The sequence below is a fragment of the Colias croceus genome, chromosome 27 (assembly GCF_905220415.1).
Source record: "Colias croceus chromosome 27, ilColCroc2.1".
Taxonomy (NCBI): Eukaryota; Metazoa; Arthropoda; class Insecta; order Lepidoptera; family Pieridae; genus Colias; species Colias croceus.
Genome location: NC_059563.1, coordinates 6,235,022 through 6,251,579, shown reverse-complemented (window position 1 = coordinate 6,251,579; position 16,558 = coordinate 6,235,022). Strand labels below are relative to the sequence as shown.

The following is a 16,558-nucleotide window of genomic DNA, read 5'->3' as shown; positions in this document are numbered from 1 at the left end:
TTTTACCCACAGTGCTCCGCTCCTGTTAGTGTTAGCGAGATGATATCTAGTCCATAGTCTTCCTCGATAAATGGGCTATCTAACACCAAAATAATTTTTCAAATCGGACCAGTAGTTCCCAATATTAGCGCGTTCAAACAAACTCTTCAGCTTTATAATAGTAGTATAGATTTCACATTACAAAATTAGACATAATTTAAACACTGTGAAATACCCAATACCCATACCGGAATACCCATACCGAAATGCCGATAACGAAAAAACTTTACAAAATTCCTTGCACATGACGCCTCTGAACATTCGCTAGTGAAGGACCATTCCAGTAAAAGGTTGTTTTTTGAGAAAAAAAATATTCAATCACGAAAAATTTTTTTCCGAATTCGTAGATATTCTGTGTGGATAAAATGAAGTATTGGAGTGAATGGACGGCTTTAGTTTTGGTAACTACATGTGACATTCATGGCTTTAAAAAGAGTTTTAGGGTCGATTTTTCAATCCATGGTTAAAACTTATCCGCCCAATAAAGTATTACACGATAATATTAAAATGTCACCCGTAAACTGTCAAAGACGGGCAAAGAATACATGTTTGAAATGGTAGTTTAATACGTTATTCGACATAAACCAAGGATTGAAGAATCAGCCCTTAATGTAATAAAGGATTAGAATGCAATGTTAATTCTGTAGGTTAAAGTTAAAGAAAAAAATGTGTGTATGTATTTCGTTTTTACGTAAAATATTTATTAATTGTCAGGCTATATTTTTACATCCTTAACATTTAATTGAGTTGTTTTAACGTATTCAACAAAGGTTAAAAAACACCAAATATAAAAAAAAATCCAAAATAAGTATAACTTTTATGTGTTGAAAATTAGTCAACAGATTTTGATGAATCTTGCAATTATTCAAGGCTGCTAATAAAAAGTATCGCCACAATTCGCACGTTCCGTAAAAAAACGTAGACAAACATGCGTACATAATATATATAATATTTACTTAAATTACACAGTTTGTAAACTTATTAATATACAGTTAATATTTGGTCGTTGTATAAAAATAAACTTCAAAACCATTTAAACATTAAAACCTCGGCCGAACTATAGCCTATATAATTCCCGCTAATTACAAACTTTGTAAATAATAAATAATTTTAGTTGATTATTCACTTATAATACCACAAGAGCTTCAAAATTATCGGGTATTTTCCGATAGGTTCGTTGCAAACAAATGAAGGAGTCAAGTTTTTAGTCAAGGCTAAAAAGATTTTTCCTGAAAAACTTGACGACTTTATTTGTTTGCAACGAACCTATCGGGAAATGCCAGATAATATAGCCTACCTTGAGGGAAATGCCAGATAATTTTGAAGCTCGTGTGGTATTCGGGAGATTATTTTTCCGTCCCAAATGTCGGCCAATAATTTCACAATTGAATTCAACCTGTCAGTTTGACATCAACGACCAGAGAAAATTTTCAAAAAATTATCAGTATAATACCATGTAGGTTGTACCACGTGACGTCGAATGGTGCAATTCTATTGGTCGATATTTGGGTCGGAAAAATAATCACTGTTAATCGATACCTCAATAAAAGTTCAATACTGAGTATTTTAATATGTATTTTGAAACTATAACTTTGTGATTATGTTTTACAATTGTTTTTATGTATGTACTATGTACTACCATAACTCTTAAATCGATAAACAATTACTATAAGGTTTAGAAGTACCTATTTTAACCTGATAACTCGAATACTTTAAGAAATTCGCATAATTTTTTGAATTTTTGTATTAATTTATTAGCATAACTACAGCAATTTTCTTATTTGAAAAATGTGAATTGAATTTTCACTCATTAGGAAGGCATTCCATCTTAAAGCAGGAATAATAGGAAGATTTACAATTTTTGTGTCGTTTGAAAAATAAATCGCATTTTAAAGCAATAAAAATACAAATCAAAATCATTGTTTTCACCAAACATAATCACGAATTAAAAGCCTCATCAATGAAAGGCTTCCAAGATGGCCGCTATCTGCGATCTCTTTACAGCATACTGCTAACTTGTTATCTATGTGTCATTAATCATCTGCTGATGTGTGGGATAAGGGAAAGGAAGAGCGCGGAAAAGATAAGGGATGAAAACGGGAAAAGTATTTAAATAATAGAGAAAGTTATACGAATCGAAGCTTAAACTTGTGCTTATGTAAAAAAGTGTGTGTGCCAAGCACATGTGTCTGAAGTGAAACTTCTTTGGCAAGATGTAGGTAGATTTACTCCATGGAGTACGGTAATGCAATGATGCGACATTGAAATTTTACTCTCAACGCATCTTAAGAAGTAGAACTACTGTAATAAAACTTACTATTTTTGAGCTTTTGATATGTCTTTTTTTATTAGATTGATGAGACGAGAAAACCGTGGTTCTCGAGAAAGGTATCAGAATATCACTGGTTAAGTTTGAGTAAATACGAACGATGCTGCGGTAGACTTGTAGTCAAATAATCTAGTTTTAGCTTCAACAGATGCACAATTTAGTTTTACGTATATTACAAACTAGGTTTCCGCCCGCGGCTTCGCCCGCGCAGTCAAAGAAAAACCCGCATAGTTCCAGTTCCCGTGGAATTTCCCGGATTGCGTCATTTTACCGGGATGAAAAGTAGCCTATGTCCTTTCTCGGGTATCAAAATATCTCCATACCAAATTTCATGAAAATTGGTTCAGTAGTTTAGGCGTGATTGAGTAACAGCAGACAGACAGAGTTACTTTCGCATTTATAATATTTATGGATATAAACGACATATACGAATACGAAAACTTTGGATAATTTTAACTTACCAGTTTGTTCATGCACTATCATCATCCCACTATGAAGATAAAAAACATTTCCTCGCAATTATGCCCTTCATCGATAAATTTTTCACCGATTCCAAAACCTCTGCTTGCTCTTTTGACACACCGCTCCGCTCAAGCACCCGCTATCGCTTATAACTCAGTACAAACCATTAAAAGCGAACAAAAAACCGTATTCAGATGGGAATGAATAGACAGAGAAGACATTTGTTACGTGCCGCGGTTTTGCTCGCAAAAACTTAAGTGTCTTGTTCGTATTTGCGACAATTTCTCTTTAATATTATGAATGTGTTTGGAACTGTATGTTCGTTTTAATATACATGTAAATGTGTCTGTTTGGAATGTTATAATGTTGTCTGTTAGTTGGGAATTGTTTCGCGGTAATGTAGAATGATAAATACACCTAAAGGGATAGAGGGATTTGGATGAAAACAGGCAGATAGATAATCGATGAATTGCATGAATTTTACTTAATGTGATGAATAATGAACTTATTTAAAAATAAAGGTTTGTTTTTAATACGTTTGCGATAGTCGTTTTACAAAAATAACAGAGTTGAGTTTTATGGAAATAATCTCTAAGTAAATGGTTTTACAGGATCAAACCTTTATTGAGTTTTAATCGACAATTCTAAGAATAAACTTATATCGAACCAAGAACCATAAAAGTAAAGTCCCATGTCCCCAAGTGGGGTAAGGGACGATGCATTATGCATACATCTGTTTCACTAATTTTCTATAGGGACAAGTAGGTGATCAGCCTTCTGTGTCCTGCCTGACCGAGACATTTTTTTTCTTCGCTACTGGGAATCGAACCCAGGACCCCTCGGTTGTACGCTCAAGCGTCTACCACTGTATCAAGGAGGCAAGAACCATACCTATAAAAAAACTAAGCAATATAAAAAGCACTTAATCCCAACGACCCAGAGCTAAAGTCGAGACGGAATAAAATTCTTCTAAGTACACCTGTCTAAAACATTTAAATGCGAACAATTAACTTCAATCTACCCTCAGGGAACGCTCCTTGAATGTTTATTTTTAAACACAAGAAAACATAGTTGAATAATGCTACTTTACTCGCCCAAGAAAAAAAAGTTCGAAGAAATTTGGAATAGATATTAGATCACGACATCTATTTTCGATCAGCTTTTCTTGATAAATCGATAAAAATTGAAGTAATAAATATATCTTATTCATGTATTACATAAATACGCTAGTAATAAGCGATTTCATCCGCGTGGCTCCACTCCTGTTGGTCTTAGCGTGATATATAGCCTTCCTCAATAAATGAGCTTCCTAACACTGAAAGAATTTTTCAAATCGGACCAGTAGTTCCTGAGATTAGCGCGTTCAAACAAACAAGCAAACAAACTTTTCAGCTTTACAATATTAAGTATAGATTAACTAATTTAGTATCAAAATAACCTAACCAACGTTATGTAAAGCATATTTATCGATTGTACAGCCTCTGGACGGCACGTTCCTCTCATTAATATAATGAGGGCTGAGTTAATTGCTCCTCGTTGCGTCACTCGTATAGATTTTTAGCCTTTTGCCTTGGTTGGTCTGGTGTATTTGATGTGGTGACGCTTTTTTTACATAGTTTTTGTGCAATGCGACTATTTTTTAGGTATCAAAAATCGTGCTTTTTTGCCTCTTCTTCTAAGTAAAAATTTAGATAACTTTACGTAGTCATAGAAGTCTAGAAAACATAGTTAGGAAAGTAGAATGTATTTTTTATGTATTCAATGAATTCACTCGGCTTATTTCAGGATTAGGTAGATATATAGATCAAAACCTTGCTTATAACTGCAAAATACAATAATTAAGTTTGTTATTTCGTTGTAGTATAGAGTATAGTTTTTTAATATTTTTAATAATAACGAGAACTTAGTAAACTATGTAATCGTAATAACAACTTGTTAGACATTTTTATACGCTTGTACAGTTAATAAGATAAGATTCTGGAGGTGTTTAACACGATATAATATCGATTTCAGCACACTTTAAACGGACAGATTTCATTCAAAATTTTGTACACTTCAAGGAGACAACACAATAATTTCACGAGTTTCAGCATTAATTTAAACTATATTAATTACTAGCTTTTCGCCCGCAGCTACGCTCGCGTAGTGAAAGTAAGACCAGCATAGTTCCCGTTCCCGTGGGAAAACCTATGTGTTGATCTAAGTTACCCTCTATGTGTGCTAAATTTCATGAAAATTGGTTCTACAGTTTTTGCGTGAAGAACTAACAAACAAACTTTCGCATTTATAATATTAGTAGGATTAAGAGGAAACATATCTACCCCTAATTTATTATAAAAATTATCCCCACCATAAAAGAGGCCCGTAAATTAAGGTCAAACATAACAGTATGGCGACGGATCTGTAGGCACGTGAGGGGAATATATAGAAATCGGTTCATATCGTTAACCTATTTATTGGCAACCCTCGTTTAGATATTTGCTTGTAACGTGATTTCCCTGAATTAGGGTAGGTTGGTATTGCCTGTTTTAATGGCACATGTTTATAACCGTTGTGGTGTGGCAACCGATGTTTTAGAAATATTAAGATTTTTTTTTCAAATCATTGAGTTGTCTTCACCTAGAAATGAATACAATATTTAGTCTTATAGCTTTCAAGTGTTTTTTGAATGAGACTAGCTAAAAAAGGTTGGTTATCTTCTCTTCAAGCGGCTAGGCGTAGCCCCGGCATGGCAAAAAGACGCGGGTTCGAATCCCGCCTCGTGATCGATTTTTTTTTTTTTAATTTCTCGTCTTCAAATGGTCAGAACTGAACAAAATTTAAACACAATCCTATAATAACATATTTGATTATTTATTTAGACAATCATTTTTTTAAATTCCCCTAATAATAGCATTCTATTGTATAACTTTATTTATCATTATATGTTTAGTAGGTTTATGTATTTTATATGTATATAAATAGAAGTAATTTTAATATATTAATTTATGTTGTATTTATAAATTATGTGTGACGTTGTGCTTTATTTATTTATTTTATTTTTATTTTATTTTCTCTTCGAATTTATTATTTTAAATTAAGTAATTATTTATTTGGCTTCCTAGCCTTTATTATGCTCTGTCCTTTACCTGAAGGTTGCCTGGCAGAGATGGCTTAGAGCCATAAGGCCGCCATTTGTACATTTTGAATGGTTTTGTTGTACTTTTATTTTATAAGACTGTTGTACAATAAAGAGTAAATAAATAAATAAATAAATAAAACTTTAAATGTATGCAGTAGTTTCTTGAGGACAGTTATTCTTGTATACAATTTCTAGTTATACATTATACGATTATAAATAATTCATCTTCATACGTTACCGTTATTATTACAAAATGATTGCATCTAAGTGCTATAATCTAGTGCTTTAGTTGTACAGGGTGGTCTAGAATCTAAAGATTAATTTTATGTAACTACTTTAATTATTTATAGAATTAAATAAATAATATAGAAGCCTTTTCCTTCCGGAATCTTTCCGTTTTACAGCCATTTGGCTGTATATTTGATTCAAATTTCACTATAGTGCAAATCATAGTAATGGTTTCAAAACTACATAACGTTATCAATAGGCTACTTATGTACTTAAGCTAGGATAATATCTACAAAATTCTTGTTAATTTACCAAACTTTTTAGGTAGGTAAATAAAAGCATATATACATACTAGCGGTTCGCCCCGGCTTCGCCCGTGGTACCTACATGTTTACGTTTTTTTTTCATAAAAACTATCCTATCTCTCAAGTTGGATTGAACTGCACATGGTGTGCGAATTTTATTATAATCGGAAGTGGTTTAGGAGTCCATTGAGGACAAACATTGTGACACGAGATTTATATATATTAAGATATTTAACGAATTACTCAACAAATTTTGTTTGTGACGTGCTTATTTGTTAGATATCGTTTTAATTGAATGTAAATAATTGATTTTTTTATTTTATTTAAATTGTGATAATGTAATTGTTAATGGAAGACACAGGCTCCTGATCAACAGTTTGTAGTATCTTGAGCCTAGGGCCACTTTAATTAGTAAAATTATTATGTGAAAATAAATGATTTATTATTTACTAGCTTTCCAACCGCAGCATCGCCCGCGCAGTCAAAGAAAAACCCGCATAGTTCCCGTTCCCGGATTTGGATTTCTGGGATAAAACCTATCCTATTTCCCGGGGTAAAAAGTAGCCTATGTCTTTTCTCGGGTATCAAAATATCTCTATACCAAATTTCATGCAAATTGGTACAGTAGTTAAGGCGTGATTGAGTAACAGACAGACAGAGTTACTTTCGCATTTATAATATTAGTATGGATTTAAACAAAAATATTATTCGAAATACACAAAACATCAATAGAATCAAACATATACCACAATTATATTCAATGTTACCATAACGATATCAAACTTAACAAAATAACTCGTTTAATATAATTATATAACCCAATCACTGTACCAAGGGTCTCCATAATGAAAACTCAAAAGCAATTTCTCAGATATTTATCCGCAATTTCTTAAACAGGCACTTCGAAAACATTAAACCAATTCTCGCGAAACAAATGTTAAACTCACATTCAAAACATTTGGAAGTTCGTTGGAAAAACAAAGAAAACCCGGTATATTAATACAGTATAACTTCATTAGGTCGGTAACTACACTATATAATTTTATTAGAACTCGCTGTCTCTCGGCTGTTATTAAAATAATGCAAACAATGCTAAGGCTGTGATGTACTTGCGATTTAAAGACGCAAATTTGACGAAAAAAGCGACTTTTGTCGCAATATACACTTCATACGAATTTGATCAATAAAGTTGAATGAACATTAATTAAATAAAAATTAACATTAATTATTCAAATTATTTAAATACTACATCGCTTTGGGATACTTATGAACTGTGTATCTTAACTACAAAATGAATATAGCTAGCTGTGCCCCACGGCTTTGCCTGCATTGCTCCGCTCCCATTTGTCCTAGCGCGATAATATAATATAGCCTATGCCCTAAAGCTTTCCTCGAATGGACTATCTAACAGTGAAACAATTTTTCAAAGCTGACGCGTGGTTCCCGAGATTATGGCGTTCAAGTAAACAAACAAACTCTACGTTTTCCGTTTTTAAATATCAGTGAAAATTATTTTACCATCAAAGTGTTTTCCACCGTTTGTAATACAATAATAAGTATTTACTATATAACTTAATTTGACCGCCTCCCTGGTACAGTGGTTGACGCGTGAGCGTAGAACCGAGGGGTCCTGGGTTCGATTCCCGGTGGAGACGAAGAAAAAAAAATGTCTCGGTCTGGTAGGACACAGAAGGCTGATCACCTACTTGTCCTTAAAGAAAAATCGATCAGTGAAACAGATGTATGCATAATGCATCTGCCCCTTACCCCACTACGGGGATATGGGACTTCACACACATATAACTTAATTTAAAAAGTGAATTATATTTGTAATTATTTTAGTCGCGATATGATAAACTTCCTAAACACTAATATTACTCCGTACTGTATAGTTGTAATTATAAGTTAATCCAGTAATTAAAAATTAATTATCGCTATAAGACTTGATGTGGCTATTCAAGGATCTTGGGTGGTGGAGATGTTTGAAGTTATATAAAAGTACCTATAGGTTAATATTATACATATATTTGCATGTATAACGAATCAAGGACTAATAAAATGTTAAATACAAATAACATTGTATCATAAGTTTTTAATTTTTTAACTCATATATTTAACTTAGGGCCGATTTTTCAATGCTTGGATAAAACTTATCCGTCCAATAAAGTGTTACACGATAATATAAAAATGTCACGTAAACTGTCAAATACGGGCAATTAGAATACGTTTTTAAAATGGTAGTTTTATACATTATTCGACGAATAAGTTTTATCCAAGCATTGAATAAGCGGCCCTTATTATAATATGTATATGTAATTAATATGTCAGGATTAAGCACATATATGTAGAATACAGCGAAAGTTGTATTAGGTGTCTAATTGTCTATGTTCATGTACCTATACCTTGTTTGATGACTTATTAATCTTTTAAGCGACTTTTATGTTTGTTAATTTAACTGTAATTTCACTCGGTTATTCTGCGATGTTTCAATTGACGTGATTTTTGTATCTGCTAGAAAATTTATGTCATTTGGTCCCATTTTAGAAGCTGAAGGTACCTCGTAAAAACGTCTTTTATCTTTTGTATAATATATTGTATTTATATTATTTATAACACTTTATTGTACATAGATTATAAAAGGAATGAAACAAATTGCTACTAATGTTTATATTATTTATAACACATTATTGTACATACATTATAAAATAAAATAAACGAAATGGTACAATAATAACGTTGTTGTAGCTTTTTTGGCGGCCTTATCAATAAGCAGTGATCTCTGCCAGGCAACCATGTGGAGAAGGTAAAAAATATTAAATATTTATTTATTTATTTATCTACAGATCCGCCATCAGCACCAATGATAACAGGATACATCCCGGGAACAACGCTCGCTGCGGGAACAGTACAGAAACTATCTTGCATCTCATCTGGCGGGAATCCTTTGGCTACCCTCACTTGGTTTAAAAATGATAAAAAGGTATATTCTTAGTTTATACTTTATGTTTTATAATAAGTTGTTTAATTGTTTGTTATATTTATATGATGAATGAAAAAGGTACAACTGTAAATTTAACATTAATTTAAAATTTTTGTGTTTACCTACTTTTTAATGTTTATAAATAACTATAGGCTGTGCCCCGCGGTTTCACCCGCATAGCTCCGCTTCTGTTGTTCTTAGCGTGATTATATATAGCCTATAGCCTTCCTCGATGAATGGGCTATCTAACACCGAAAGAATTTTTCAAATCGGACGTAGTTCCTGAGATGGACGCGTTCAAACAAACAAACAAACTCTTCAGCTTTATAATTTTAGTATAGATAAGACGAAAAGCTACAAATCCTCAATGAAAAATGTGTGTTTAATTCTACATAATAATTCTGATAAATAAGTATTGCTACAGATTTCCAATCTTTATGATGTCTGACTGAGATTTGTATGTGTGTGTATATGAACGGTAGATATACTTTAAATGTGTGCGTGTGTGTTTTTTGTTGTATGCGAAGTAGTTAATATTATTACATTAGTGAAGTTATACTTCTTTTGGCGCGATGGAGAAAAATGATGAGATTGAATTTTTAGGATGCGCGCGCACACCGACACCTAAATTTAACAGCATGAAGTTAGTTCTAGGTGGTGTGAAAATTGATAACTATGTTCAAGTTGTATATTCTAGTATTTTTTTTCCATACGCCAAAGAAGTATAACTTCTAACGCGTGTACATAAGTACACACACTCTTTTTTATTTTTAAAATAATATATTGTTAACTAATGTTTTTCTTACAGATCCACTCGATAACGAAAGTGTCTGATAAGTCGGTATCTGCCGAAATATCGATACTTACCAATGTGACTGATAACTTGGCTCAATATAGATGCGAAGCTACAAATAGTGCCACGGAGATACCCCTGTTTGAGACTGTCACTTTGAACGTACATTGTGAGTATGGTTTAAAATAATCCCTACTTATGGGAGTATGGTTTAAAATAATCCCTACTTATGGGAGTATGGTTTAAAATAATCCCTACTTATGCGATAGTAACTCTATCTGTCGGTCTATCTGTGCGTTTGCTCCTAAACTGCTGAACCGATTCGGATGAAATAGCTTGAGTCTGTCGGTCTGTGTTTCTGTATTATTTTTTTGCTCCTAATCTGCTGAACCGATTCGGATGAAATAGTTTGAAACTTAAGACATTTATACCGGAAATCCCACGGGAAGGGGAACTATGATGGTTTTGCTGTAACTATGCGTTAGCTAGTAGTTTAATATTAAACATGGTTTAACTCTAAATGATATTATTGTATTGTCACCGAATCCTGATAAGTACAAAGTTTAAATTAAATCTGTCCGTTTAAAGTGGGTCTAGTCTACAAACCACTGAACCGATTCGGATGAAATTTGCTACGAAAAAAGTTTGCGATCCGAATTTTAATCTCGGCAATCAAAACCCGAGCCAGTATAAAATATGACATACCTTTTTCTTCGTAATAATATGGTAATATTATGTAGTAAATAATGTTGAATATATTTTAAAGGTACAAATATATTGAAATAGTGCGTAAAAAAATTATGTCTTGTTTACATCATGTTCTTTCATGAGATATTTTTCTGCATTTTCCAACTTACAGTGAACGTTTGATCCTGTTAAAAAAACAATTCCTTGTTATTAATATTATTATGCTCTCCTTAAATAAAACTTAAATCTTCATCATTATATATTTTTTTAATTCATCATCATTAAAATTTTTTGCCCCCAGTTGCCCCCGAGGCAGTGAAAGTGCGGGCAGAACCGGAAGAGCTTCGTCCGGGAATCGAAGGGACGCTCTACTGTGACGCAGCCAGTAGTAACCCACCGGCCACATTGTCTTGGTGGAGAGATGGAATCCCTGTACAGAGTATGTATTTAATATTATTAATTAATATAAAGTTTTTTTGCACACCGTAATAACATTAAGAACATTAATAATTAGTAATTTACATTAGTTAACAAAAAAGTGAACACGATGTATAAATATTATTATTGAGTAAAGGTTTTTCTGCACACCGTACTATGTGGATATAGTTCTAAAACCAAAAGTGATTAAGAATAATCTGGAATAAAACATTTTTTTGAACACCGTACATATTATGTTCGTAGGTAATTACTAAAATACAGAAGTAAGAAAATGTATAAAAAATTATAGTAAATAACTGAAAACACTTTTTTTGCACATCATACCTACTTAAATACGGTTATGTGTTCATGTACCTTTCTTATTAATAACAAAGAACAATTCAACTATTTCCCCGTTTCATGTCAAAATGTATTTTGCCAATAATTAATTAAGTGGTTGTTCAAATTCCTTATATTTTTCAGGATTGTCTCTTAATTGCGATATTTTATCAAGTATATAAATAAATATGATTATATAACACTTCTTAGAAATCCTTAAAAAAATCGATCTTCCCATTTATATTAGATAATTATTTCTTTTCAAACATTGCTTTTTTTACGTCTCTAAAAAGAGATACCAAAAAACGTTAAGAAAAGCAATTAAAGAAGACAGTAAAGTTAATTTCCACTCCAAGTTTCTTTAAACTATTTGATATATCTCTCAAGCGTCACGTTTATTTGATTCTCAATTTTATTATCAACTTGATAAAGTTGAATTTACGAGAGACATTTCAAATATTCGTGTGCAGTTTAAACATTTGCTTTTGTAGCTCTTTTTCATTTTATTCGTATTTATCTCGTGTTTCTGGATTTAAAGGAAATCAATTAAAAATCTTTTCTAAAGTTTAATTTTAATAGATGTTTTAAAAAATACGTATTTAAACTAGTGAGGCAAGTCTGTAGTTTAATCTTACGTTTAAACCCTGGCTAATACAAACTCAAACAAAAATTATAACATCAAAGAAACTTGTCATTTCAATAAAATATTATGTTCTTTTTACTACCTTCGGAACAAGTGGTAGATAAGTTACTGTTACGTTACAAAATCTCATCTTAATGACGTCTTCTGAATCAACTAAATACGTAACTAAACTAAACAAATGTGTGCGTGTACTAGAGTATACACGTAAGAAGTGAAACTTCTTTATGACCTTATTTTTCAAAAAAGAATTTACTATATGCAACTTTACAGAAATACGTCGAATCACGCGCGGTAGGGAAAAACAAAGATGGCGCGTAACGGAAAAATGTCACACGTAACGAAAAAATGTTACACTAAATTTTTTTCCAACCCCGATAAAGAAGTTTCACTTCAAAATTTTATTCAATATTTTTTGAAGTGTGAATTTATAGATTTTCAATAGGTACCGTACAGATTCCTCATTATTTCAAACATATATATTATTCAAATAACTAATGTATTATATCACGTTTCTTCGCCAGGTCAACCAATGAAAATGAAGAAAGGCTTACACGGCGGGACGGTATCCACCATCGAACTCAAGTTAAACATAACCAAAGATTTAAACGGTGCGGTTTACACTTGTCAAGCGATGAACGAAGCTATACAGAGGAGTGTACATGATGCCTTGACGCTGAAAGTTTTGTGTGAGTAACTTTGGTTTAAGTGCTTTAACTGCGGTTTATAGAAATGTAACCGGAGTTTAAGGTTTTGTGACTGGGGTTTAAGATGTTGTAACTGAGGTTAAATGTGTCCTAACTGAGGATTGAAATGAATGAGTCAATACTGATGTTAAATATGTGTACGTGTTGAAATTTCGATTTAAAGTATGTTGCAAAATATTAGTTGCTTATGAAAATTGTTAGAGGTCATCAGTCAATAACAAAACCCTTTATATTTATTTCTAGCAACGTAAGGTTCAGTATATAAAAAGTCTGAATTCCTATAACCATTGCACAAATAAAATTTTATTCTACGACGCAGTGTAGAAACTATGTTGTTTTAGGTATATGTTTGTTCTAAACGATATTGGGAACACTTTGAGTTTTATTTGTAAAAAAAATTGTTAGCATGCTAAATTTTCTTTGTGACAACGATTAATACAACGATCAAAGTTTATAACCATACTAGCTGCGCCCTGCGGTTTCACCCGCAAGCTCCGCTCCCATAGACCAACAGGTCTTAGCGTGATGATATGCCTTCGTCGATAAATGGGCTATCTAATACCGAAATAATTTTTCAAATCAGAACAATAGTTCCTGAGATTAGCGCGTTCAAAAAAACTATTCAACTTTATAATATTATAGTATATAGTATAGATGTAGCCTTTATAACATGAATAGTATACAATATGGAATTTGTAAGGGAAGGCACTGCCTTCTGAGATACAGGTAATTACCTAGTTCAGAAGGCAGAGCAATATTGTAATGTTATATTTGAAGTTGCTAATAATTTTTTTTTTTTTTTTTTTTTTTTTAGTATACAATATAGTAAGTTTTAAGTGTATTAAAACTTAAAAGTTAAATCTGCAATAATTATACCTATTATACTTTTCCAAAAAGTACTATTTTATTAAATATTTACTAAAATAGGTAGGTAAGTATCCAAATTCATTATTGCACGACAAAATCTCATATATCTCCAGAAATTCGCAGAAATTTGACTCAAAGCATTCCAAATGCCAGCGTTCGAAGGAATTATAAGTTTGAACCGTGTGTCGGCCATATTGGAGACATATAGGATCGAATCGTTCAGACCAATGCACTTGAATGTTTCGGATAGAGCTAGGTTTAGCCTAAATTAATTCCCAATACATTCATCGACTAGCGGTCCGCCCCGGCTTCGCCCGTGGTAAAATTTGAAACCTTTGTCTACTATATTAAAATAAGTCGAGTTTTCCTTCCTGACGCTATAACTCCAGAATGCACGAACCGATTTCCACGGTTTTGCATTCGTTGGAAAGCTCTCGGGCTCCGTGAGGTTTATAGCAAAGAAAAGGTGTCTCTGGTGGCGAAACGGAGTTCGCCCGGTTTGCTAGTTTATGATATAACTAGCGGTCCGCCCCGGCTTCGCCCGTGGTACCTACATGTTTAAACTATCCTATCTCTCAAGTTGGATCGAACTGCACATGGTGTGCGAATTTTATTAGGTATAATCGGTTAAGTGGTTTAGGAGTCCATTGAGGACAAACATTGTGACACGAGATTTATATATATTAAGATTTATATATATTAAGATATTATCTTTTATTTAACAGACGCGCCAATATTCGACGAATCGAGTCAGACCACAGCCGTGGGTGTCGAAAATGAACAACTGATAGTGTCTGTTCGAGCTGATGGGAACCCGTCTGGTATTGCGTATACCTGGACTAAAGATGGTCTGCCAATCACACAGGCTTCTTATACTACCAGTAGTGAGTATTTTATTTATTTACATCATCATTAATTATTGAAGTGAAACTTCTTTATCGGGCTTGGAAAAAAATTTAGTGTAACATTTTTTCTTTACGCGTGACATTTTTCCGTTACGCGCCATCTTTTTCTTATCCCTACCACGCGTGATTCGACGTATTTCTGTAAAGTTGCATATAGTAAATTATTTTTTGAAAAATAAAGTCATAAAGAAGTTTCACTTCTAACGTGTGTACACAAGTACACGCACACATATTTTTTTTTTTGTTATAATGATTATCATTATATAATTGTAATAATCTTTTGAATCTTTCTTTTCGCTATCATTATTTCATTAAGTATATTATATTTCATCATTAATTCTTAAAGTTAAGTCATCACATTAACATCATCATCTGCCCATGTTAATAACTTATGATAATTATGTCGTCTAAATAAACATTTTATTAAACTAACTTTAATATTCGGGGTAATAAAGTGAAGTCCCATGTCCCCTAGTGGGATAAGGAGCAGATGCATTATACATCTGTTTCACTGATCGATTTTCTTTAGGAACAACTAGAAGATTTTCATTTAGTTTTCATCAATATAAATTATAAAGATAAGATTAAGAATGGACGTAGCGTTCAAAATAACGCGCAAAGCCAGGGCTCACTAGTATAACACAATAGTTCAGGATACATCGCACATTTTTGCAAGTGACTACTATCAAGCTAATTTTCCGTTTGTAGCTTTATTTTGATGAGACGCCCAATAATTTCGTGTACGAAAGTCTCGATTGTGGTAGCTAACAGAGATAACAAGGATAAAAATTTTTGATTTGATGGTTGAGAACCATATTTATTACTAACATCTCAAGATAATTACCTAAATTATTGAAAAAATATTTGTCCTACAAAATCTATGGTTGGTTCAAAGAGTCCCCCTTTCCAAAGTGTATCGATAACGAGGTCATCATAAATGATTACTAACAAGCTGATTTTTTTGTTTTCACTTAGTTAATGTTTATATAATTCAACAGACATATTGTCCTACAAATTGCGTAATAAATATTTGAGAACCATCAAATCAAAAAATTTTATCCTTGTTATCTCTGTTAGCTACCACAATCGAGAGTTTCGTACACGAAATTATTCGGTGTCTCATCAAAATAAAGCTACAAACAGAAAATCAGCTTGATAGTAGTCACTTGCAAAAATGGGCGATGTATCCTGAACTACAAATTACGAACTATTATCCTCTTTAATAGTTTTCAAGAGCATTCACAAACCGAGATTCAAGAGCTAATATCTAACGGAATCATTGAAATATCTAATGCGAAAGGATATTTAATATTCGCTTCGATAATTTGATTTTCAATAATAATTTATATGGCTTCATTTCAGGGAATTTCGATTTAATATAACATGTTTGTAGTTTGAGTCGCTTTGTAAACGATATGGGTCATCTAATAGTTGTGTGGTATTTATTTATATAATATTTAGCGTTATACGAGTTTACCGGAGTACGTTTTTCTTATTTATCAATATTACTAGCTGTGCCCCGTAGTTTTACCCGCATTGCTCCGCTCCTGTTGGTCTTAGCGAGATCATATATAGCCTATAGCATTCCTCGATAAATGAGCTACCTATCTAACACCGCAAGAATTTTTCAAATCGGACCAATAGTTCCTGAGATTAGCGCGTTCAAACAAACAAACTCTTCAGCTTTATAATATTAGTATAGGTAATTTAGTACTAATGATCCGCCCCAGCTTCGCACA

The 16,558-nt window shown here is 32.6% G+C and overlaps 1 protein-coding gene across 1 annotated transcript in view; it reads left to right on the top strand.

The window, feature by feature from the left end:
* The window catches only part of LOC123703730 (nephrin), a 187,580-nt gene that overhangs the window by 155,910 nt on the left and 15,112 nt on the right, over nucleotides 1-16,558 (top strand). Inside the window, exons 12-16 of the mRNA XM_045651828.1 lie at nucleotides 9,328-9,464; nucleotides 10,273-10,426; nucleotides 11,246-11,383; nucleotides 12,865-13,029; nucleotides 14,640-14,798. Coding sequence (XP_045507784.1) covers nucleotides 9,328-9,464; nucleotides 10,273-10,426; nucleotides 11,246-11,383; nucleotides 12,865-13,029; nucleotides 14,640-14,798 — 753 coding nt within the window. The remainder of the gene's footprint in view (nucleotides 1-9,327; nucleotides 9,465-10,272; nucleotides 10,427-11,245; nucleotides 11,384-12,864; nucleotides 13,030-14,639; nucleotides 14,799-16,558) is intronic.